This window comes from Gymnodraco acuticeps, unplaced genomic scaffold (genome assembly GCF_902827175.1).
Source record: "Gymnodraco acuticeps unplaced genomic scaffold, fGymAcu1.1, whole genome shotgun sequence".
Taxonomy (NCBI): Eukaryota; Metazoa; Chordata; class Actinopteri; order Perciformes; family Bathydraconidae; genus Gymnodraco; species Gymnodraco acuticeps.
Window position 1 is genome coordinate 352361 of NW_022990865.1, and position 26496 is coordinate 378856.

The following is a 26496-nucleotide window of genomic DNA, read 5'->3' on the forward strand; positions in this document are numbered from 1 at the left end:
TATTGTGTATGTGCTTGACCCCTCAGAGTCGCAGTGTAAGAGCTGCACAGTTAGGAATAAAGGCAGCTGCACCCTCTTTCATTCAGCATTCCCATTATTGCTTTATAAATGTCTTGCCCCCTTGTGTGTCCACTGAGGTTCGTCAGGCCCAACACATCTTCAACAAACTCCCCCTTTGCCTCATCATAAAAACTCACAAACACCAGCAACTGAGCATTGTCAGTGGTGTCAGTGGACTCACCCACAGCTAAGGAAATGCACTGTGCATTTTTTATTCCATCACAAAGCTGATGAATCAAATCACCAGCCAGTATTTATGTTCTTCTGGTTGCTGTGGAATCTGAGAGGGGATTTGCTTGATTTGACCTGTTATTTCCTCTTTTTGTTTGCCTTCAACATGGTCTCCATCACTTCAGTCATGCATTCTTTTATACTGCAGTTATTATCCAGTGGAAAGTCCTTACCTACTGGCCTAATCAAAGTGGTTACTTTTGTTTGGCTGGGCAGTGTAGTTTTACACACCGTCTTATTTGACTTTCTCAGGACTTAAAACAGTTTTTTGGGGGCAGACCCCCTCAAAGAAAACAATATATTTACACACGTAAGGTCATCATCTTAATAGTTTTGTATGCTCATCCGTGAGCAGAGCATCAAGTTGACATGTCTATTAGAGCTGAATGCGGCGATTACCATCTTGTTCAGCAAAACGCCTCACAAACGTATTAAGATCAACAGCTTCAGTGCGTTTTAATTCAATGCTGAGTACAGCCAAACTGACAGTCTCTTCTCTGTCATTGTAGACCGCAAATACCTCATTCCTTCAGTGCTTGGGTCCGAATGCTTCTCGTTTTGCGCCGTCCAGTTAAAAATGAAATCGCCGCCAAATCGTATGTCCACGCTCGCGCCAGGACCGGGGGAGGGGTTACATGACGTGCATCTTGTGCTGCATTCACTTGCACTCGGACATTAGAGACTTTCTCTCATAAATGTCCGATGAGCCACAACTTTTCTTTCAAAACAAAGCTGCCAACTGGGGTGGCAGCTGGGGTGGCAAGGCCTATTTTTAGGGTGTCAGTTGCCACCCCGGTAGGTGAAACTAGGCTACTAGCTACAGTACAGATGGAACTAGATGAGCTGTTAACTCTCGCTCTGAAATAATTTTTTTGTTTTTGTTTTAATTCTCGCTCTGACTTAGACAGGTTGAAAGAGACACACACATTTTTCCCACCCGCATTCCGCGAAGACCCGCCCTACTGTGCCTCTGATTCGCAGATTGTTTGGGGGGAAAAAACGCTGACTGGATGCTAAATGTGATTGGACCAAAGCGTTGACACACACAGGTGGAACACAGTGGAACAGTCAGACATGCAGAGCGCTGTTTGCAGTGGACATAGCGGAGAATTTTGACTCGTTGCGAATGCGTTGTGGCGATGTCTCACATATAATACAGAGAGATCATACATATGAAAAGTATAATTTGCTCAGAGTCCGGAGACAGTGCTGGTTCGGTCCGGATCCGGACCGGAGTCCGTAGTTTGAGGATGCCTGGCTTAGACCTACCTCTAATCCTCTCACCATTATTTCTTATCTCAGGGAATTTTCCCTTAACTCAACGACAGTTCAATCACTATTTAAGCAAGTTCTCATTAAATCCGGGTTATCACCCCTTCTATACACGGGGCATTCATTTAGAATAGGTCATATTTAGTCTCCTGATTTTAAATGGGAATTAATTCATTTGAGTGTTCCCAAAGCACCAGTGTTCTGCAGTTTGTGTGGGCCTACTGTACTGTTGCACCGTTTTGGAAGATTCATAGCTAACCACACTGAAGATTATGGATTATCTCATATTTTTATGAGATAATCACATCACCAGAAGTCATAATTGAAGGGGTCATTTCTCAAAAATGTCTTCCGGGGGAGGATCCCCCCGGACCGCCCTAGTATGGTTTGGTCCCTATTTCCATAGCCCCACCAAAAATATTTTCCACCAGCCGCCACTGCTTTTAACACTGGTACAGGAAGTGTTGCGAGGATGAACAGTGAAGTACGACCATAACAGCTGATCCTGCTTACAGAAAACAAGTCACAAAGTTATCCCAACAATCCACAACACTAACACAGTTATGAGAACAACTTAGAAATTACTCTGTAGGCCAACATGCCTCCTCAAATATGTTACCACATGTCAAGGCAACTATTAGGATTCTGCCTGGGAACAACAGGATCTGTGATGTTGAGACGGGGCTGTGGGTTTTGCTCCTGCAGACAGCAGGACTCAGAAAAGACCCTCAGTGGTCTTCCCTGTTAAGGCAAAACACATCTAGCAATACATCCCACTGCAGCAATCGACACTCTGTATGACTGAATGAACCTCCAGAGTCTGGGGGCAGTGGAAGACTTAGCACCCATTGTAGTTGAGTAATGCCCCTTTTCCACCAAACCAGTTCCAGTTCTAGCTCTATGTTAGTGATTTTCTGGTGCTTAACTGGTTCTTCTCTGTAGGCCCAGTTGTGTTTCCACCGCCCAGAGCCCGACTGGTGCTGCGTCATGACATCACCGCTTATGTCGCTGATTTTCTCCCCAGCGCCGCTCACAACAACAACAACAATGGGAGACTGCGTTGCGCTGTTATTGATTAGGTTAATCCCACCCCCTCCGACGTAAGCGTGACTTATTGGTTCTTGCCGGGCAGCCGAGTGGGGCCAGCTAAGAACCGGTTTTCGGTGCTTTGAGCACTGCGGTGGAAACAGGAAGAACCAGAGCTTAATCAGGCTCTAGCCTGGCCCTGGAACCGGTTTGGTGGAATCAGAGGTTGCGCTAGACTTTTTCACTGCCCGTCATTTTGACGGACAGGATCGTAAAATGTCCGTCAATTCAGTATTACCCCGTCGGCCTTTACAACTCTGGGGGGGGGGGAGAGAGAGCACTGTCAACCGGGGGGGGGGGGGGGGGGGGGGAAGAGCACGGTTGTGAACTGTTAGCGCTGTGTTATGCATGCCCACTGCACCTCGCGGGAATGCGCACAGCGTAAAGCCAAAACTCAATGATTTGTACGGCAAAGTTGGGTTTGGAAACGGTATAATTTCCTTTTTGGCAGGCATGCTTAACACCGGAGCCTCGCTGCGGGGAAACTTTAGCGCTTTTCCGAGTTTGTTCTACTCCGTCAAAATGACGGACTGCTTTCAGATTTTTCCATCATTGTTAAAAAGAATCCGTCATAGACGGAAAATATTCGGTTAACGCGACCTCTGGGTGGAGTTCCGGTATTGAACAGGGAGCCAGTGCAGTGCAGAGAATGGGGTGATCTGTAGCAGCAGATCTGTATCATCTTGAGGAGTTTGTTGGGAAGAGAGGACAAAGTACAAGTTACCTGGATGCCTGGGTCCATCAGTATGTGAGTGGCCCTCATACTGTAGGTGATATAATGGAGAACAATAAGAGCTGATCATGTACACTACATGTGGAGTCGATTATGTGAGAGGACTCTCTGTGCGTCGGCAACTGTGTTAAATGTTTTTTGATAGTTTAGATATTTATGTCTCATTTCTGGTCCCTTTTCTTCCAGTCGTGGTTGTTTTCCCGCCATCGTCAGTGTCTGTCCCGCCCGTGATTGTTTCCACCTGTGTCCACTTACCTCTTGTATATAGTGTCCTGTCTCCCTTTGTTTGTTGCCAGATTGCCTTGAGTCTTTTGCCAAACTCTCCAGCGTTATCCAAATTATTCTAGTTATCGTTACGGTCATACAGTATAAAACAGCAAAAAGTACTCATGACCCTAGAATTCTGTTTACTGTAAGTACAGTCAAGGTTCTTAGTTATAATTAAGTACACAAATGACATCACCCATCTCTCAAGAGAGCTAAAGATGACCTGTGCAGCAACACATTTCAATTAATATTTCTCAATACTAAGAGCCACTAGATTGTGCTGCTGTAATGGAATATGTATGCAAGGAGGATAAAAACATACCATTTGGCCCAGCTGGAGTTTCATCTGCCTCCTGAACCCTGCCTCTGGCCCTCTTTCTGATACTTCATCTTTATTCCTCACATTTCTTCTTCTTCACTAATGTCTTCATCTCCTCCTGGCTTTCTCCTGCTCTGAGTCTCCTGGTCTCTTCAGTGAACTCTTTTTTCCTTTTCCTCTTTCTGTTCTTCCTGATCACTTCTCAGATATGTCTTTGTGTTGTTGTTGTTGTTGTTGTTGTTGTTGAATCACTCCAGCTACTCTGTCCTGCAAGAGTCTGCTTGTGGAAAGCACTGGTACAAATGTTTGTATAACTTTACACGTTAGGGCCATGTAGCTAATAAGTAGCATATACTAAATATCAAATAAGAAAGTATTTATCAAACGCACACAGGCAGCTGTGTTTGACGGCAAAGGATGTATCCTGGTTTAATTTATCTGGCCTCATTGCTGTGATGTGTAATTTACGTGGATTTAATAGTAGGCTTACTGCATAGTTTAGCAAATAAAGTGATCGATCTCCCAGCTAGCTAGCGCTGTCTGTGTAGTATTTTGTAACGTAACGTCCCAAACAGCGACCGTCTGTTAAACGCTATCGATTCAAACAGGAGCATTTTATTAATATTTAGTTTCAAGCTCTCGTCCTTAGTAAAAACAAAACTAGTGGAAGGGGAGATTCTCCCAGGGGAAGCTGATCCACCTCCAGGTGCTGGTCCACCTTCAGGTTCTAGGACAGCTCGCTCCCTCTCTGTAGCTGTGTGAGCCGCGGTCTGTGAACGCCGCTCCGCAGTTTAATGCAGAGCCGTAGCTGCGTTTTTAACGGGCCTAAAATGATATTTAAAATCATTCAATGTAATTATTGAACTGCTTGTTTTGTTGCTTGAGAAGCTTGTGGACAAAGTGTAGGTTTGTTTCTACAAGTACAGTTTTAGGGGGACACAATTTAGGGGGCAGCTGCCCCACCTTGCCCCCCTGTAGATCCGCCCCTGTAGTCAGGTAAGATTAGGCAATAGTATTTTTCTAGGTTTTTTGTTAGATAAGCGTTAGTGTAGATGTATCTTTGTATGCATTTTTCTGGATCTGCCGATCCTGTGTTTTTTGTATTCATTATATTTTTGTACTATACTACTTTTCAAGTACAGACTCTTTTTGATACTTGAATCCTGTGTCTGCATTCGTGCTTTTGGGTTCATTCCGTGTACACACGTGACAGTACAATCTGGCCAATAAGCATGGACCCAGCTGAGTCAGACCCAGTGAAAGCAGCATTACGCGCACAGGGTGCGCGTCTGCACAACCATGAGGAGCAGTTTTCAGCCATGCAGCAGGCTTTGAGAGGAATCACAGATCAACAGCAGGGTTTCCAGGTGTCTATCAACTCCCAAGTCGGCCAGGTAGCAGATACATCTAGAGCGTAGAGCTGTTGAGGCATGGACCGTTTATATACAAGTGAAGATTGTATGGGCTCAGAACAGTCTCATAATACACACATGCACACAGAAGGATTCAAACTTGTATTTCCGGATCCATACTTGTGTTTTTCAATGCACACACAAATGTATTCCGTTTCATATACATGTAAATAAAATCCAAATACAGAAAAAAGTTTTACATATGTATTTTTGATCCTCACTTATTAGTTTCCCGTTTAAATCCCCTGAACCTGCAAACACAAACAGCTTTCTGTGCACGGATCGCTTTGCATTCGTGTGTGGGTTTTTTGAGACTCCCCTGACGGTCAGCCGATTCGTACTTGTAATTTGTTCTATCTATAGCCAATCAGATGTCTCCTTCATTCTAAGCCAATCACATGAGCGCGCCCCCACCAGGGTAAGATTACTTCATATACGCATTTTGCGCAGTCCGGTCAGCTCGCTAAACAGAGGGCGGAGCATCAGGTGATCATGCAGAGCAGCGTGTCTCCATCAGACTCAGCAGCTGATCTGATCTCTCTCTCGCGTCCGGTTATACTTCACTCGCGTTTATGTCCATATCGATCAGATCCAGCTCTCCTGATCGGCCTTTATAGAGAGCACCGATCAAACTATATCGGCCGGTAATGACCGGCGGGGCTCCCCCCCGTTAACAGGTCACTGTCTAGCACTGGCTTCGTAGTGCACTGATCGATTAGGCTAAGCTAACCTGTAGCTGCTCCCTCCACACTCACAACAACTTCATACAGACATAAATAAAGCAGCTGTATTCGCCATACAGGAAACACACATTTAAAACGGTTTTGCCTGCCGTTTTTGTGTACACAAGCATTCATCAATGGTTCGGAAAGTGGCGCTGTACCTTAATAATATAAAGGCTTGTATTTGCGTGCATTTCCTGTTCGGAAAGTGGCAATGTAGCCTACTGAGAGTGGAGGTGTCCTGAGATTAGCGCCTGCAGGCAGGCTCCATTGACCTGTCAGCTCCGGACTGCGCAAAATGCGTACATGAAGCGCTACGTCATGAACGCAAGAAATCTACCCTCGTGGGGGCGCGCTCATGTGATTGGCTTAGAATTGACGAGACATCTGATTGGCTATAGATAGAAATAATTACAAGTACGAATCGGCTGACCGTCAGGGGAGTCTCAAAAAACCCACACACGAATGCACAGCGATCCGTGCACAAAAAGCTGTTTGTGTTTGCAGGTTCAGAGGTTTTAAACGGAAAACAAATATGTGAGGATCAAAAATACATATGTAAAACTTTTTTCTGTATTTGGATTTTATTTACATGTATATGAAACGGAATACATTTGTGTGTGCATTGAAAAACACAAGTGTGGATCCGGAAATACAAGTGTGAATCCTTTTGCAGATCATGAAATACAAGTGTGAATCCTTCTGTGCGCATGTGTGTATTATGAGACTGTTCTGAGCCCATAAGATTGGGGGACGATTGGGCCGTGTCGATTGGATTTACTGCCACATCGTGTTTCATGGCGAATGATCCGTCGGCATGGCAACGGCATTTGATAACACCCCATAATACGCTTAGATGCGTTGATGGCCGCATCGTTACCAAACCTGTGAAGTTCTGGGCTGTTTGGAGTATTTTCACTGAAGTTATGAGAAAACCGTGTTTCAAGGCGAGCATTGTGTTACCATGGCAACGGCATTTGAAGAAATCTATAAACTGTCCCGTAGATGTCTTCACGGCTGGACTGTTAGCACACTGCTATCTGAAGTCTGCTGCTCTGAGCATGTCATCTGGAGCGATGACATCCTCGTGTTCCATTACACAGGTGTTTATAGTTGAGCTAACGAGGTGTGCAGAGATCACAGGTTTCCATTGTTCTGAATGAGAGATAAACCTCTTACATGTGAACGTTTTGTGGAAGAACCGTAACAGATATCTGTGAAATTTCAAAACGTGAAGCATGTCAAGGAAGTTGAGTATCTGAAGTGTAATTTTTGTGTACTTTCGTGTTAATAATGTGGCCTTTTTGGCAGTTTAACTAAAGGTGTGCGGCTGCTACCGTGAAGAAATATCTGCCTGAAATTACAATGGGGTTTAATGGAGAAATGTTGAAGGTTTTTGAACTTCACAGGTTTGGTAACGATGCAGCCATCAACGCATCTAAGCGTAGTATGGGGTGTCATCAAATGCCGTTGCCATGGCGACAGACCACTCGCCATGAAACACGATGTGGCTGTAAGTCCAATTGACACGGTCCAATCGTCCCCCAATCTTCACTTGTATATCACCGGTCCATGCCTCAACAGCTCAACGCCAAATCTGAGATCTCACCATATGCCGTTTCCATGGAAACGCATCCCTCACCATAAAACATGATGTCGCTATAACTCCTATGAAAATGAGTGTGCTAACAATCCCGCCGTGAAGACATCTACGGGACAGTTTTGAGATTTCTTCAAATGCCGTTGCCATGGCAACACAATGCTCGCCTTGAAACACGGTTTTCTCATAACTTCAGTGGAAATGCTCCAAACGCCCCAAAACTTCACAGGTTTGGTAACGATGCAGCCATCAACGCATTTAAGCGTATTATGGGATGTCACCAAACGCCGTTGCCATGGCGACAGATCATTCACCATCAAGTTAGTTCAAAAGTTTGCAGTTCAAGTATTCTGCTGCTTTTCTAAGCCTTTTTACTTTCTTTTCTTCTCTCATCACACATTCAAGCCCCCAGTGTTCATGTATCATTTCAATCTAAATTCTTCACTTTCTTCTTACACATTACATTTCAGCATAGCTGTTTAGCGTTAGATTTTCAGCATGAAGCATTCCCACTAGCAATTTCTTCAGGAATTGCATTCTCTAGTTGACTCTGCTTTTGATTTGTTACAAGAGGCTAACGTTTTCACCAAACTATACCTACGTAATGCTTACCATTTGGTACGAATAAGGGAGGGGGACGAGTGGATTCAACACTCCTACAGGGCATTATGAGTACCTTGTAATGCCCTTCGGACTCACTAATGCCCCAGCTGTTTTTCAGGCGCTGGTGAATGACATACTCATTTCTGTGTTTGTTTATTTGGATGACATCCTGATTTTTTCTCCAGATGGGCAGTCACACACTCAGCATGTACATCAGGTGTTACAACGCCTACTGGAGAATCAGCTTTACGTGAAGGCAGAAAAGTGTGAGTTTCATGCATCTGCAGTCTTGTTCCTGGGGTTCATCATCTCTCCAGGACAAATCCTGATGGACCCGGCGAAGGTCAGTGTGGTTGCAGATTGGGTTACTCCCAATAGCAGGAAGAAGGTACAGCAATTTCTGGGTTTTGCACATTTCTACAGACACTTTGTAAGAAATGTTAGCTCCATTGCTGCACCATTACATGCACTGACTTCGCCGGGCGTCCCCTTTGTGTGGGGTTCCAAGGCCGAGGAGGCTTTTAAAAAACTCAAAGCGATGTTTTCCACAGCCCCCATACTAACTGTTCCTGATTATTTTAGACAGTTCTTTGTGGAGGTGGACGCCTCAAATGATGGGTTGGGGCAGGGCCAATCCTCCCTACAGGCCAATCACGCAGGCTGTATGGGGCCCTCAGCATCTGTGTGCAGTTCCCCCCCCCCCCCGCTGACGCGCTAACGACACACAAGGGGAAAATGGAAGTGAGTCTGCAACTGCGCGCACCACACCCGCTGACGCGCGAGAGTGACTGGGGAGCCTGTCTGCAACCCGACACTGTTGCAATGAATCAACATCATCACCCGTTTGATACGGCCACTATTGCAGATGAAGAGATGTCGCCGAAAAGACAGTATGATTCCGGCGCAAGCAAGAGGAAACAAAAAACGGAACATGAAGCGACTCACTAGAGCATCACTCGAAGGTGGGTTATTTGTATGAGTCAAATGTAAAACTTGCGAATGTTGTATAAGTCAAATTTCAAACTTTTGCCATTAAACACATCAGCTGCAATTCACGACATGAAGAAGGCAGTCTTCTCCATTAGCCTATATGCTATGCAGACATAACATATAGGCTAATGGAGATGCAGTTATTTCCAGCACTCTTTATTTAACATTCATTCAAGTATGTGATGCCTTTTATCTGCTAATGTACAGGAGGAAGAGTGATACACTGTCTGTCTAGTTGGCTTACATAACCGTTACGGCCCGTACACACAGCAGCTTTTGGCGATTTGTCCACCGCTTCCAGCGCGTCTCCGCCCATTGACTTTGAATGGGGATGACGTCACTTTCCCTCGCTTGTCGCCGAACTGCATTGTGGGGGGGCGAGGTGAAGATTTCCAGGATTTCCAGGATGTTCAGGATTCCAAAGTTGAACAATGTTCAACTTTTGAGGCTGAGCTGGAAGCGACAGCCAATCAGATCCGTTTATGCAAATCTGACAGTTCAAGCGCTAGCCAATCAAACCGCGTGCAAGCTGGGAGAACCAGACCGCAGTTCATTCTATATTCCTAACAAAAATGGAGGAGAAGTTAGTTATTGCGGTAGCAAATCACCCGGTTCTTTATGACCAGTCCCTATTTACTTACCGGGATACAAACCGGAGGAACCAGGCATGGAGGGAGGTGGCAGAGGCAGTGGGTGAAACTGGTAGGTTTTCGTTTGTTTGGGGATTTTATATCCAGTTTACTTCGTTGCTAGTTTACTTCGTTGCTAGCAAGCATAGACAGTATCATTAGCCAGCATGGAATGTAGCATAAAATAGCACCATAAACATTAATCTCATAAATGTTCAAAATGTTAAAAAAATAAATGTTCATCATAGCCCTTCCTATTTGACAATAGTGTAGAAGAACCGGGTTTTTTTGCTTTGTATGTCTGGGGCGGGATATTCATGTGATATTCATGTGATTGGTTGTTGGTCGCGAAATCCCCAAGCTGTCAGACACGCCCAGCTCCAGGATTTTCAAGATTTGGTCAAAGCTGCTGTGTGGACACACCGTAAAAGTTTACAGCCTAAAAAACATGGAGCATTTTTTCCCCTTTTATTAATTTTTATGTGAATTTGCACATTTCATGGTGACGCTCAGCCTCTCCCCTTAACTCCTAACAGTCATCATCATGTCAACCACAACACAGAGAAATACTGATAGAAATGTGTGAGTAGTTGTTGACACATTGCTGACAGAGGGAACTGCATTTGAATACAGATTTAAGAAATATCAGTTTTTGAGCATGTCATAAGCATGTTTTGTCTTGACTATATTACAACTATATTATAATAAAACAATATAGTATTTGTATTATTGAATTGATTATGATTATCATTATTAGTAGAAGTAGTTTATTTGCATTAATTATATTTTAATCTTTTTGAGGCTAGTATTTTCACTATATTCATTCTGTAGTGCACTATTAAGATCAAAACATATCTTAAGTCTGCTTGAATGATGGATTTATTGTCTGTCTCAGGCTCTGGCAGAAGAAGTGGCTTCATATAGGTTTTTGATATGCACAGTGGTATGGTTTGACATTCTCACCACCGTAAACCAGGTGAATAAGCTGCTGCAGTCCAGTTCAATGCAACTTGACATTGCTGTCAGACTCATTGAAACTTCAAAATCCTCTCTTGCAGCGTACAGACAGTCCGGGTTTACTGATGCTCAGTCAACTGCCAAGGAAATCTGTGAGATCCTCAACATAGAGCCAGAACTCAAGGTGAAGAGGCTGAGGAGTACAAAAAGGCAGTTTGGGTATGAAACTGCAGATGAGCCCTTCAGTGATGCTCTGAAGAAGCTTGAGGTGACATTTTTTAACACTGTTGTTGACTCTGCTCTCAAATCACTGCAAGAGAGATTTGAGACACTTAGTCAGGTCAAGGAGAAATTTGGAGTGCTGCTTAATTTCAGCCAGCTTCAAGGAATGCCCAGGGGTGACTTGCAGAAACACTGCAGCAAGGTAGAGAAGACACTTACTGCAGCAGGAGAGTCTGATATTGATGGTGCAGAGATGATCCAGGAGATCATCAACCTCCCAAAGCTGCCACTACCAAAAACTGCTCTGGAGATGTTGTCATTTCTTGATGAAAAAGAGTTACAGGAACTGTACCCAAATCTTTGGATTGCCCTCCGCATTGCAGTAACTCTTCCTGTTACAGTTGAGTCTGCTGAGAGAAGCTTTTCAAAACTCAAGCTTATGAAGACATACCTCCGGTCGTCAATGGCACAAGAACGCTTAGGTGGCCTGGCTATCATAAGCATCAACGCACAGTTGGCACAGCAGCTTTCATACGATGACCTTGTTGATGACTTTGCATCCAGGAAATGCAGAAGTGTTCACTTGTAAACGCATACTGAAAGACATACATGCACATTGACCTGACTGTATAAATATGTTACTGTGTTGTTTATAATAATATAAAATTACTTAACTACTTAGTCTTCCAAACATTTTTTTAATCCAAGCTACTTGGGGGGGCCTCATCACACAATCTCGCTTGGGAAGTTGGCCTGGGTGGGGGCAAACCTCTCACAACGGGCTGCTAAGAACAATAAAATGCATCCCTGTTCCTTTCTGTCTCGTAAATTGTCTCCTGCAGAAAGGAATTACGATGTCGGAAACAGAGAACTGTTGGCAGTCAAGGTGGCTCTGGAGGAATGGAGACACTGTGTGGTGTCTAGACAGTTGTGTTAAGTTAATTTATTTAGTTCAGTCCTTTTGTCTTTTGCCTTGTCTTGTGATTTCCTGTTTTATTTTGTAGTAACCTTTCCCTCTCGTTTCAGAGCATTCCTGCCCTGGTGTGTTTTTCCCACCAGTGTGATTGTCAGCCCCTCCCTTAATTGTTGCCACCTGTGTCCCCTTACCTAGTGTGTATATATAGTCTGCGTCTCCCTTTGTCTTGTGTCAGTTCGTCTTGTCTCGTCAAGCCTGCCAGTCATCCCTTGATCGTGTGAAGTATATTTTTGATAGTCATGTAGATGTTTTTTGGTTTAGAGTTTTTGATCCTCCAAGTGAGCGTTTTGTATTTGACCTTAATTAAAAGACTTTGTTAATTCTAATCTGTTTCTGGTGTTGTGCATTTGGGTCCTGAACCTCGTGACATTCTTAACAGTACGAACTGACCAAAGAATGGACCCAGCCGACCCAGACAGGTTCAGAGCAGCTCTGCGCTCACAAGGCACGCTTTTGTCTCAGCATGACGATCAGCTGAAATCAATTGACCAGGGAGTGAGAGAATTGAGTGGTCGTCAAGAAAGCTTCCAAACATCTGTGAACAGCCAAGTAAACCACCTGGCAGATCAGCTTGTTCGTGTCCTTGCCCACCTGGAAGCTGGATCTCAAACTGTTTCCGCGGCTGCACCCCTGCCTGAGGCTGTGATCCAAGGACCTACTTCTTCTTCATGCTCTCGTCTCGCATCTCCAGAGAAATTCTCCGGTCCTTTTTTAGTCCAATGCGACCTGCATTATCAACATCAGCCTTCTGCTTTTCCAACAGACCAGTCTAGAATAGCTTTCATGATAACACACTTGACTGGTAGAGCAGCAGCGTGGGCTACAGCAGAATGGGCTAGAGACTCTCCCCTTTGCAGATCACTCGGACTGTTTACTGATTCCCTTAAAAAGATTTTTGATCGTACAGCGCCAGGGAGAGAAGCGGCTAAAGCTCTAGTTCAACTCAAGCAAAGAAATCAAAGAGTGTCTGATTATGCCATAGAGTTTAGGACAATAGCAGCAGACAGTGGCTGGAATGATCTGGCCTTGCTGGACGCCTTTGTAAATGGACTTTCAGGCCTTGTCAAAGATCACTTAGTCCCATTAGATCTTCCAGAAGATTTAGACTCTGTGATTGCTCTGGCTATACGAATAGATAATAGGCTCTGGGATAGACAAAAAGAAAGAGAACATCCTGCAGTTCGTTCACCAAGCTCCAGGGGGCCTCCTCGTGGCATCCGGATGAGGGAGGATTCGTTTCCAGGGGTCTGGATCAAGCCTCCTTTGACAACGCCATCCACCACATCAGAGGAACCCATGCAACTTGGCCGAGCAAGACTTTCACTGGAGGAGCGGGAACGGCGCCTCCGCCAGGGCCTGTGTTTCTACTGCGGGCATCGTGGACACCTGATGGCCGCTTGCTCACTAAAAGACGGGGCTCCCCAGGCAAGAGGAGGGCGCTGGTGAGCCGACTAACTTCTGACTACTCTCCTCGTACGCTGACTCCTATCCAAGTAAAATTAGGTAAGAAAACCTTAACACAGAATGTTCTCATTGATTCAGGAGCAGACGAAAGTTTTATGGACTGGAATTTTGCCAAAAGCTTGAACATTGTCACCATGCCCTTAGCTCAACCTTTAAATGCCAGTGCCCTTGATGGAAGATTATTGTTTCAAGTCACTCACCACACAGAACCCGTCCAGGTTATCATAAATCACAACCACACAGAATTCATGACATTCCATTTATTCGACTCCTCACAACACCCTATGATTTTAGGCTTCCCATGGTTGAAAATACATAACCCTCACATTGACTGGCGTTCTGGTAGGGTGAAGGGTTGGGGAAGAGAATGTAATCATACATGTTTGGTTTCACCAGGAGAAGTTGAAGGGCTGTCTGTAGGAAGGGTTACTTCAGGTAGTGAGGTGGAGACGAAGGAAGTAACTCATGACCATGCCTCTGACTTACCAGACCTGCCCAATGTTCCCTCCTGTTACCACAACCTGAGGGAGGTTTTCAGTAAGACTCGGGCCTCTACGTTGCCTCCTCATCGACCTTATGACTGTGCAATTGACTTACTACCGGGTGCCCCCATTCCCAAGGGACGTCTATACTCAATTTCTGGTCCTGAAAGACAATCTATGACGGATTACATTGACTCATCTCTGAAGGCGGGCCTCATTCGTCCATCGTCATCTCCTGCTGGCGCCGGATTTTTCTTCGTGGGTAAAAAAGACGGATCCCTCCGACCCTGCATAGACTACTCTCCCCTGAATGATATAACGGTAAAAAACAGGTACCCTCTCCCCCTCATTTCCACTGCTTTTGAACTGTTAAAAGGAGCTAAGATCTTCACTAAACTTGACTTGAGGAATGCCTATCACTTGGTCAGGATAAGGGAGGGGGACGAATGGAAGACTGGATTCAATACCCCCAGTGGCCACTATGAATACTTAGTAATGCCATTTGGGCTAACTAATGCTCCTGCTGTATTTCAGGCTCTTGTGAATGACGTGCTCAGACAATATTTGAATCATTTTGTGTTTGTCTACCTGGATGATATATTGATATTCTCTCCTGATGAAGAGTCCCATGTTCAGCATGTCCGCCAGGTCCTCCAAGGCCTTCTGGAAAACCAACTATTCGTGAAGGCGGAGAAATGTGAATTTCACAAGACCACTGTCTCATTCCTGGGCTTCATCATTGCTCCGGACCAGGTCAAGATGGATCCAAGCAAGGTCAGTGCTGTCGCAAATTGGCCCACACCCACCAACAGGAAGAAGGTACAGCAATTTCTCGGTTTTTGCTAACTTCTACAGACGTTTCATAAGACATTTTAGCTCCATAGCTGCACCTCTCCACTCACTCACCTCAACCCATGTTCAGTTTTTGTGGACTCTACAGGCCGACAAAGCTTTCCAGGAATTGAAAAGACGGTTTACCTCTGCTCCTGTTCTCATCACTCCTGATTCACTACGGCAGTTTGTGGTGGAGGTGGATGCTTCCAATGATGGAGTTGGGGCTGTGTTGTCACAACGTTCAGCCAAGGACAGCAAACTTCACCCATGTGCTTTTCTGTCACGTAAGTTAACACCTGCTGAACGCAACTATGATGTAGGCAACAGAGAACTTTTGGCAGTCAAAACAGCGCTTGAGGAATGGAGACACTTTCTGGAGGGGTCAGAGCAACCATTCATAGTCTGGACGGATCATAAAAATCTTGAGTACATCCGAAAAGCTAAGAGACTGAACTCACGTCAGGCAAGATGGGCTTTGTTCTTCACTCGTTTTAACTTTTCCTTGTCATTTAGACCCGGTTCACAAAATGTCAAGCCAGATGCACTCTCTCGTGTTTTTGATCCTGAACCCTCGGCAAAGGAACCAAAGCTCATCCTTCCACTAAACTGTGTGGTTGGAGCGGTAACTTGGCCAATAGAAACAGAGGTGAAACGAGCTAACGGTGAGAGCCCGACACCTAGGGGTTGCCCCCCAAATAGGTTGTTTGTTCCTCAAACTGTGCGTCCTAAGGTCATTCAATGGGCTCACACCTCGCTGCTCACCTGCCATCCTGGGGTAAAAAAAAACATGTACGTCATCAAGCAACGGTTCTGGTGGACATCTATGGAGAAGGATGTCAAGGAGTATGTGGCCGCCTGCACCATCTGCGCCAGGAATAAGACCTCTTCCAGGCCCCAGATGGGTCTGCTCAGGCCGCTGCCTATCCCCAGTCGGCCCTGGTCCGACATCTCAGTGGATTTTGTCACCGGACTGCCAGAATCCAAAGGTAACACCACCGTCCTCACGGTGGTGGATAGATTCTCTAAAATGACACATTTTATTGCTTTGCCTAAACTGCCATCGGCCAAAGAAACGGCTGAAGTGTTGTTGCACCATGTTTGTCGTCTCCACGGTTTTCCCAAGGACATCGTGTCAGACCGGGGTCCTCAGTTTGTCTCCCGTTTCTGGAGGGAGTTTTGCAGCCTCATCGGGGCCTCTGTCAGCCTCTCTTCCGGTTACCATCCCCAATCAAATGGACAAACGGAGAGACTGAATCAAGAACTGGAAACCTGCCTCCGGTGCCTGGTGTCCCAAAACCCAGCTTCTTGGAGTAAACACCTCACGTGGGTAGAATACGCCCACAACTCATTGCCTACCTCTGCCACCGGATTGACCCCGTTCCAGTGCGTCTACGGTTACCAACCTCCCATGTTCTCAGAGACAGAGGAAGAAGTCATGGTTCCCTCGGCACACGCACTGGTCAGGCGCTGTCATGGCATTTGGGCTTCAGCACGTCGGGTCCTCCTTAGGACTTCGGCCCGCATGAAAAAAGCGGCTGATCGGCATCGCAGTCCTGCACCTGTGTACAGACCGGGTCAGAAAGTGTGGCTATCCACCAGAGACTTGCCCCTGAACGTAGTCTCTAGGAAGCTGGCACCAAGATTTGTAGGCCCATTCACTGTGGAAAAGTGTATTAACCCTGTGTCTGTTCGTTTGCGCCTGCCTAGATCACTCAGAGTCCATCCAACATTCCACGTAAGCAAACTCAAGCCGGTCAAGGAAAGCAAAATGGTTCCCGCTTCCAAGCCCCCCCCCCTCCTCCCAGGCTCATTGATGGAGGTCTGGTCTACACTGTCAAGCGTCTGCTGAAGGTCAGAAAACGAGGAAGGGGTCAGCAGTTTTTAGTGGACTGGGAGGGTTATGGACCGGAAGAGCGGGAATGGATCCCGTCTAGCTTCATCGTGGACCAGAACCTGATAAAGGATTTTTACAAAAGCCATCCTGAACTCGCTGGGCCGTCCGGAGCCGTCCGTAAAGGAGGGGGTACTGTGGTGTCTAGACAGTTGTGTTAAGTTAATTTATTTAGTTCAGTCCTTTTGTCTTTTGCCTTGTCTTGTGATTTCCTGTTTTATTTTGTAGTAACCTTTCCCTCTCGTTTCAGAGCATTCCTGCCCTGGTGTGTTTTTCCCACCAGTGTGATTGTCAGCCCCTCCCTTAATTGTTGCCACCTGTGTCCCCTTACCTAGTGTGTATATATAGTCTGCGTCTCCCTTTGTCTTGTGTCAGTTCGTCTTGTCTCGTCAAGCCTGCCAGTCATCCCTTGATCGTGTGAAGTATATTTTTGATAGTCATGTAGATGTTTTTTGGTTTAGAGTTTTTGATCCTCCAAGTGAGCGTTTTGTATTTGACCTTAATTAAAAGACCTTGTTAATTCTAATCTGTTTCTGGTGTTGTGCATTTGGGTCCTGAACCTCGTGACATTCTTAACACACTGGCTTGAGGGGGCGCAGCAGCCTTTCTTAGTTTGGACTGATCACAAGAACCTGGAGTACATCCGTTAAGCTAAAAGGTTGAAGTCACGTCAGTAGTAGTAATGATGCCCCTTTCGTCTCATTAGTATGCAAGAAAAGTGACAGGTGGTGTGACAGGTCACACCTCTCCCTACTTATGTTAATGAGCTAAGTCCCGCCTCCCTTTGTTCGAGGTGGATGTCACACCTAGGTGTGAATTTACACGTAGGTGTGAGATCCTTTGATGTGAGGGGTGAGGTGTCATTACACGTAGGTGTGAAATGCCCCCCTGTGTAGTGCTTTTGTAGTCTAGTCCTTTGATGGGAGGTGTTATAGCAGGTATGTGTGATATAAGCCTCTGATGTTAATCTAGGTGTTGATTAAAGCAGTCTCTTTGAAGTTATGCTGTCTGGCCCCTGTCCCCTCAGAGTTGTATAATCTAATTAGCCTCTGATGTTTGCCCTTTGATGTGAGGTGTTATAACAGGCAGGTGTGATTTCACACTGGTGTGCTATAAACCTCTGATGTTAATCTAGGTGTCTCTTTGAAGTTATGTGAGACTATCTACCCAGCCCCCCTCCCTTTTCTCCACCCCTTCCTGTGGCTATGACGCAGGCAGATAGTGGGGGGGTGGAATTAGGTAGAAATATGCGCAAATTAAATAAAAAGACAGCAATTCCATTTACCCAGTCACCTTTTCAAAAAAGAAAAATGGCAAGAGATGCCTCGAATGGGGGTTAATCAGCCTGTGACAGCTTACAGCCATCCGTCCGGAGCGTCAGTCAAGAAACGAATGCAGCAGCAGCAGTGCGGGGGTTAGAGGCCGAGGTCTCGGGCCCTCTTTTGGTCATGCGCGCGTTCATGTGTGTTGGAGGAGGGGCTCTGTGAGGAAGTGGCAGATTTTCCCCGGTTTGACTGCAAAATACTTTTTACAGAGGGCTCCGCCTCTCCCTCAACATAACAAGACCCGCCTTTTCCTCACCAGATCATTTAAAAATGAGAACACCTCAAGGACATTTTGTGAGCAACAACCATGGATCTGGAAGAAAACAACTCTCTCACCGCAAGCTGCAGCCTGGAGCAAACGCCTGTAGGACCTCCATCCTCTCCAAAAATCTGGACACCAGATCTCGACAGCTATATGGCTGATATTGATATTACGGGGTGGCTGGATATGCATCAACGTCCATCTACTCCATCCGAGTCTCCAGGGGGATCAACAGCAGTAGGCATTGATGTGCCATGCTTTCCTTGTGCTCCCGAGGGTGATGCTAAAGAACGTGCTCGGACATCGTCATTCCTGAATACGGTAAAAGCAGTTGTAGTTCATCTGTTGGACAGGGTAGTGTACCTTTACAGAAAGGAAAAATGTTACGGATGTCAAGTCGATCACCCAAGTCAGAGACGGCACGAGTGTTTATTTCCGACCGAAGAATGCTATTTGGATCGAAACTATGATGAAGTGTTAAAGAGACTGTGGACCGTTCGTTTCATTCCAGCTATTCGGGACGCTCTACACCAGAGCCACCTTCATATGTCGGAGAGGAGAGTCTTTGGAGCTACCGAGGCGATTCTGCACAATCTCAGAAACACCAGACTCTTTGAGGCTAAAATGAAGAAGCTTTACGAACAGCTTATGGAGAACGACGAGACCCATCTGAAGACTATAAGAGCAGCTTGGGCCTTTTGGCAGCAATAGGAATAGTTTTTTTGATTTGATTTTATCTGTTTTTATTTTAGGCTACTTGATCTAGTGTGTCCTTCCTAAAAATCATGTTTATTATTCTCTGCTTAGAGAAAATGTTTTTTATACATGTGTGACATATCAATAAAACGCTTTGTAAGAAAAACTGTTGTACTCATTACCTCATCGGGCTGTAACAGGGAACATGTCTGAGAAACGTCTCATGCAAAAGGTTTATTACACTCCTTCTAATCCAGGGAGTTTAGGAGGTGTGGATAAACTCCATAGAGCTGTACAGAATGAAATGGGTAAACAAGTAAATGTAGAGAAAGTCAGAGAATATTTATCTGAGCAGGATGCATATACTTTACATAAGCCGGCTCGGGTGCATTTTGTAAGAAACAGAGTTTTCGTACTCAGACCGCTACAACAATTTCAAGCAGATCTCTGCGATATGCAGTCGCTGTCCGAATATAATGATGGTTTTAATTATTTGTTAACAGTCGTAGATGTATTTTCGAAACAAGCCTATGCTCAAGCATTAAAGAAGAAGACGGGTATTGAGGTTACCAAAGCCTTTGATACAATTTTAACACACAGTGAGATTCCTAAAAAGATACAAACAGACGCGGGGAAAGAATTCTTTAACAAAGTTTTTCAAAACTTAATGAAGAAACGAGGTATACAACATTATGCAACCACCAGTGATATGAAGGCATGTGTGATAGAGAGATTTAATCGTACGCTGAAAACTAAAATGTGGAGGTATTTTACTGCTAAAAACACTCATAGATATATAGACGTCTTACCTGAACTAATTGAAAGTTACAATAATAGTTATCACCGAAGTATTAAGATGACACCATTGCAAGTGACTAAGGAAAATGCGGCTCAAGTGTTCCGGAACCTATATAACCCTTCCAGCCTTCGTAAAAAAGCTGTTGCCAAAATGAACTTTAAGGAGGGGGAGCTTGTAAGGATATCCAAATTGAGAGGGGTATTTGATAAAAAAATATGAGCAGAGTTATACGGACGAGTTATTTACGGTGTCTGAAGGCATACCTCGACAGCCACCTGTTTACAAACTCAAAGATTATGATGGAGAAGAGATCAAGGGGGCTTTTTATGAGAAAGAGTTACAAAAAGTAAAGATATCCAAGGACAAGGCTTTTCAAGTCGAGAAAATTCTAAAAAGGCGGGTGGTGAGGGGAAAAAAACAAATGTTTGTATCTTGGCATAATTGGCCCGAAAAATTCAACAGCTGGGTTGATGTAGGCGAAATCAAAGATGTATAAAAGCAAACAGAATCAACGCTCAGTCCTTCATTACAGCCATGGAGATAAATGAAGGGTTCTACATTACGCTGCCGTCCAATGCCAGCCTTGATGTATTTCAAAACAATACAAGCTCTAGTTATCAGGTGAACCTGGCCCAGCCTTTACACTTGGATGGTTCGTGGCAAGTCGCCATGACAGAAATGTCATACCCGCACACCTGGTACAATATACCTTTTGAAGTAGCCTACTTTGAATGGATAAAGAAACCAAAACTCCCCGACATATCTAATAAGTTAAAACTTCATATGTTTAGAGCTGGTTACTATAGTAGCATAACTCAGCTCATGGAGGAACTAGAGTCTTGCTTCAGAAAAATTGACTCTGATGTCACTTTGTACTATAGTCCAATTCACAGGAAAATTGAATTTCTAGGAGGGGGCCAACATTGTTTCCGCTTTTCAAAACCCGTCGCTTATATGCTTGGAATAAAACCAGACCACTGGCACAAATTTGACGATAAATCAGAAGTCTACCCAGCGGATATAAATGCAGGCTCAACTCACTTGTACTGCTATAGTAATGTGGTCAGTCACCAGCGGGTAGGTGACGCTTTTGCTCCTCTTTTGAGAACTATAGATATAAGAGGAACATTCGGCGATACCGTAACTCAGTATTTTAATCCTGCATATTACTTACCGGTAACAAAAACGCACATCGAGAATATACAGATAGAGATAAAAAACGATCAGAACAAACCAGTACATTTCACCTACGGGAAGAGTGTAGTGAAACTTCATTTCAGACCTTCAAAAGCGGGGCAATCTTTTACAAAACGATGATTCATCACGACCCCCAACGTTTTGTTAATTATCCTCTGAATACAATTTTTAGTCAATGCGACGTTATTCTAGGGGACAGGCTAATTTCTCAATCCAGTTCGACTCATCCTTACAGAGCTATGATTGAAACGCTATTGAATTACTCTGATTCTACTTTAAAAACTCAGTTCACTGCCAGCTTATTTTATAAAGACACTGCGGGTTCTATGGACTCTGTAGTGATCGCCAATGGACCAAACAAGGGTCTAGTAAAGAGAGCTATATTCACGGCAGAATCTAGAGAGCTTCATCTGATCGGAGCCCTACACACAGATATATTCTTCAGCGAGAGGCTTCTCCTGAACGCTGTAGATGTGAGAATCAAACTCACCAGATCTAACGATGCCTTTACACTCATGTGTGCATATGACTCTACATACCGTATAAAAATACTGGGGGCTTCACTTTTTATCAAGAAGGCCACCATCTCACCTGCCCTGCGTTTAGGTCATGCTGCGGCTCTGATGAGAGGTAACGCCCTCTACCCTTTATCTCGGGTGAATATAAAAACCTATAGTATTCCTGTGAATTCCAGAATATGCAACCAAGAAAATCTCTTTCTGGGTAATATGCCTAAATACATAGTATTGGGTATGGTAAATCACGAAGCCTTCACCGGAAGGAGAGAGCTTTCACCTTTTAATTTCCTTCATAATGATATGGAATATCTGGCTCTATGTCAGGACGGCAGACAAGTACCAGCCAAAGCATTCCAACCTCAATTTAACCGAGGGTCGTCAATCAGAGAGTTTTACAACATGTTCACTGCTACAGGGAGACACATGAAAGACTTACCTCTGAGTATTGACAGAGATGATTTCGAACAAGGATACTCATTGTTTGTGTTTAATCTAACTGCTGCTGAAGATGCGGACGCACTGTCTCCCATTACAAGCGGTAGTTTAAGACTGGAAATGAGGTTCAGAGTACCATTACCCCAAACGACCACGTTAATTGTGTATTCTTGTTTTGATTCGATTCTGGAGATTAATTCAAAACGTCAAGTGTTGGTAGATTATTACTAAGAAGACTACAAACATGAATAACCACCAATTGGCCAGTCTCCTGCGTCACATGGTGGGGGACTCTTTCGGTGGGGTGTGGGCCTCAGATCAGCTACCCCGAGTAAAACAATTATTTAGATGCCCTGTATACATGATTGTAAACACCCACCCCTCCCACATGCCCGGAGAACACTGGCTAGCAGTGACTTTAGAGGAAGAGGAAGGGGTTGGAACTTTTTTTGATTCTTTCGGATTTCCCCCCGATTTTAGTCATTACCCGAAAAGCATCCTACATTTTCTAGAAAAACAATGTAAAACTATTTTATACCATAACCAGCAACTTCAGAATGTCATGTCTACAGCCTGTGGTCAACACTGTGTTTTTTATCTATGCAAAAGAGCGTCCGGGTTGTCTTACGAAAATGTGTTATCTCTGTATCAAGATGATGTGGTAACAAATGATGCTGCTGTAACGAATTTTGTGAAAAAATACCAAAGGGGTGAGAGAGGTCATAAATACACTCATTTTAATCACAGTGTTTGTTCTCTACAAATGTTTAAAGATTTTTATAAAATGTAGAAATAAAAAAGGTCTGAAGACAAAATTAATTCAGGTGACTCTGTCTTTATTAGGAAAATAAAATATATAATACAACTTTAAGGGGTTAAATGTAACCATCTTGGACTTAATATTCTGTCTTGCCTTATCCTTTTCTTCTTAAGCAGGGCACTCAGCGGTTCTCCCTCCTCTGTGGTGTCTGGCCCCCCTGCCACCCCCCATCGGGGGGTCGTAGGAGATGATTTAGTAATCCTTCTTCTTCTTTTTTTGGGTATATTTTCTCCAATTGGCTCGCCCTCTTTGATTATACGATATTGTTCACGAGCGTGCATGTTTTGAAAAGCTGATAAAGGAATGTTGAGCTCATTCAGACTATTTAAAAAAACCCGCCAGCCTTTAGGTTCCCGGGCATTTGTTTTATACGAACAGGATAAATGTTTAAATAAATCTAACATGTGTGAACCTTTTACAGTTGTCCCTTTTTCTACAAATTCCCCCGCGGGTGTCCATCCAGCTGTACTCGTGATTAATTTACTCATAATGTACTCGGCATTCTTACGGCTGCGCGCAGGAATATTATGAAGTACCTCGTTCTTTATTTTATCATCGGACGCGCCATCCTTTTCTTCTCCTTTTACCAACCCGGTGTCTTCGGGTAGAGTTAAAGTAATATGTCGTTCCTCATTCTCGTCTTGTTTGAGTAAGGTGAGATATCTCTGTAGCAAGGTGTTGTATTTTCTTATTTTTTCATAAGGGGCTAATCCTGTTTCGTTTAACACTGCTCTCATTTTTTCATCCAGAACATCTTCGGCAGTGCTTCTCATTGTTTCCTTACTATGGGGGGTAGTTACACCAGTCTGATTGAGCTGATTAAACTGGTGAGGTGATAACAAAAACATATTTTGACTCATGATTGAGTGAGCCCTCCTAAAAGTTGTCCTAAAATGGGGATCACAGCACCAAGCAGCGGCAAAAGAAAACCTCCAGATTGTTTTCTTGAGGCCGTGAATTTAGTTTTTAAGTTGGTCTTTTTATCGGCCAAGAGTTTGAAAATTTTCTTTTGTTTCTTGAGCTTCTTATACTGAGCGCCTGATAGTGGAATGTTACCCTTTAAAAGATTTAGAGACAGCTCACAGAGTGATTGAAGAAAATCCGTGGAGCAGTTCTTGAGAATATCCTTGCGCCTCGATGCCTTTGCGTTACACAAAGCCTTCAGCAGAGGCATGTTTCTTTTTAAACGGGCTGACATACTGTTTCAAGTTTTCGTTTTTGGTACATAAACAACTGGCCACTGATTAGGTAGTGCCCCCGATCTAAGTCTGTAGATGTCTGTACAGCTGGGGGTCATGTCTACGATTAAATAACCGTGAGGTTCCGTTGTAGCGTCTTCAAAACTTTGTAGGAAAAATGATTTATTACCCGGGTGTATTTGTTGAGCAAATATGTTCATCTGTAATCTGTCTCTGGGGTTTTTAAACAAGACCATGTAATTAGTATTCAAACTAATGGTACGACTGTTTTTCCCCTGATGAAAAACATTTTGGGTAAGCATGATAACACTCATATTTCTGTGATGACGGTATTGGGTGAAAAGTCTGACTACTTCAGGATGCTCCGAGGCCTGAAATATAACATCGTCCAATATAATCAAATGACTTTGATCAGGAGGAAATAGAGATTCATCTTGAAATGATTCAGGCAAATCTTTGATGAACTTTATATTTGTATTGTTTTCCTGCAGTTCAGCATACATGGGCTGGAAAGAAGTATAAATCCAAGAAAAAGGAACTCGTAGTCGGGGCTCAAAATCAATTTGACGGGGTGAAAACATTTTGTCTCAATACCCAAAAGGCAAAGTATTTCCTCCGTCTAGCAGACGTCTCTTATCAAACACAACTCGGAACTTTTTGGTGAATGACACATTTCTCAAAACGAAACCCTTTTTATTCCGTACAATGTTGTGTTGTTGGGCCTGAAGACACCTCCCCCTCTCAGAGTTTTGAACGTAGCCTTCCACCAGATCTGTCAGACTGTCAAAGTTCACTCGTTCACAACATTTGTGCGTTTGTGTAATGCCTTTCACACGCATCACCACCTTTTTTTGATTTTTGGTCTGATAGGCATAACTTTTAGGGCCTGCTGAAACAAACTCTGCAATCGTGTCGCCCCCCAGTTCGTCTGTCAGATCCCCCAGATAAACCCCCATGGGCAGTGGAGTCTCACCCGGTCTCGTCACATATATGATACTGTCTGTGTCGTAGTAGAAGACTCTGTGCTGTAATTTCTCCAATTCACTGTACAGTTTCAGCCTGGCATACGCAGTGGTAAATGCTGCAATGAATATGTTATCTACCTTGTTGGGAGGAGAGTAGCATTTTTCACCGTAGCACCACTGAACAAGAGCCGTTCTGTCGTTGAGGAATGAGAAATACTTAACCTTATGTTTAGCTGAAAACAAGAGGTTAAGACATTCTTCTGTTTTGGTCACAATCTTAGTCTGAGTCAGATTGCTTCTCTGGGCAAATTTACCCCAGAAACTGTTGAGACATAGTTTTGCCACTTGTCTTTTGGCTGGATTTGATTTGATTTTATCTGCATCCAGCAAGATACCCTGCTTAGCATGATAGTCTGCCACATACTTTTGTCTGCTCTCATCATCTGTGGCCTCTGAAGGGTAACCTGATGCTTCTTGTTTGCCCTTCAAAAATGTGTGTATATAGTCTACAAAAATGCTGTCACTTTTCTTCTCAAAATGCCACACCTCTGTGATCTGAGTCATCTTGTATCCAATGTCCAGGGCTTTGGTGAATTCTGTGGTCACCCAAACTCCTGTTAATGCTCTTTCCTCTTTGCTGTGCATGCAGGGCCCCTGTTGATTGTTAAGCTCAGCGCATGTACGGCATAGGGTGAACACTAGCTTACCCCCCGAAGTTCGGTGGGGCAGGACAGGAAAGTAAAGACCCCTGGGGGGGTCTACTGTGGCTCTGATTAACCCAAAATAACTGCGAGGGTCTTTGAAATCTCGGAATATGAGCTGGGGGTGTCCAAGGGGATATAGGCCTGTACAGTTTACAAAAGGGTAGAGTGAAGTGAAATCACAATAATGAACCAATTCATCTGCCGCTGTCGTGTGCCTCAGCTTTACAGCACATGTCCTCCCTCCGTAGGCTATAGAGCATCGCGGGGGGTCAATGGCTCTGGCGCTTTGTATTCCCTGAGGAAAGCCTGTAAATCTTGGTTGGATTTTTTCATCTCAACCCATGTATGCTCACGCATAACGATCACTTTGGCCCCGTGAACAGACTGTAGCTCATGCAGCTTTTCCTCACTAGCAGCATGGAGCTGCTCAAATGTGCCACCTGTCAAGGGGTTTTTCTCATGGCCCTTGTAGCAAGATGGACACCCGTGATAAAAGCAACCAAGAAATTCCCAGACAATCTTGCCCCCGGCTACTTCGGCAAAACCATCCACGACAAAACGTCCCACTCGTTTTTCTCCTTCGTTCAACGCATGTTGAATAAATACACCTTCTGTTTGGGCTATCCACTCTAGCCACTGAACACCTGCGTCAGAGTACGTCTTGTTTTCATAGCGGTAGTCATCGGGTGGTGGAATTGCCAGGGTTTTGGGTGATAGAAAGTTGGTGGTAAAAACTTTCATACACGCAGAAGCTATGGTCGCACGACTAAAAGGATCAACTCCTGTCTCTGCGAGAAACCCTTTCTGAAATAAAGTGGCTCCCTGG

At 44.4% G+C, this 26496-nt stretch overlaps 1 protein-coding gene and 1 pseudogene across 1 annotated transcript; one reads left to right on the forward strand and one right to left on the reverse strand.

Annotated features, from left to right (window-relative positions):
• Positions 1 to 26496, reverse strand: part of LOC117557426 — a 69679-nt pseudogene that overhangs the window by 24497 nt on the left and 18686 nt on the right.
• On the forward strand, positions 8151 to 11739 carry LOC117557448. Its single transcript, XM_034233286.1, has 2 exons — positions 8151 to 9267; positions 10983 to 11739. The coding sequence occupies exons 1-2, from the start codon at positions 9171 to 9173 to the stop codon at positions 11690 to 11692; spliced, it is 807 nt and encodes a 268-aa protein (XP_034089177.1). The 5' UTR covers positions 8151 to 9170; the 3' UTR covers positions 11693 to 11739.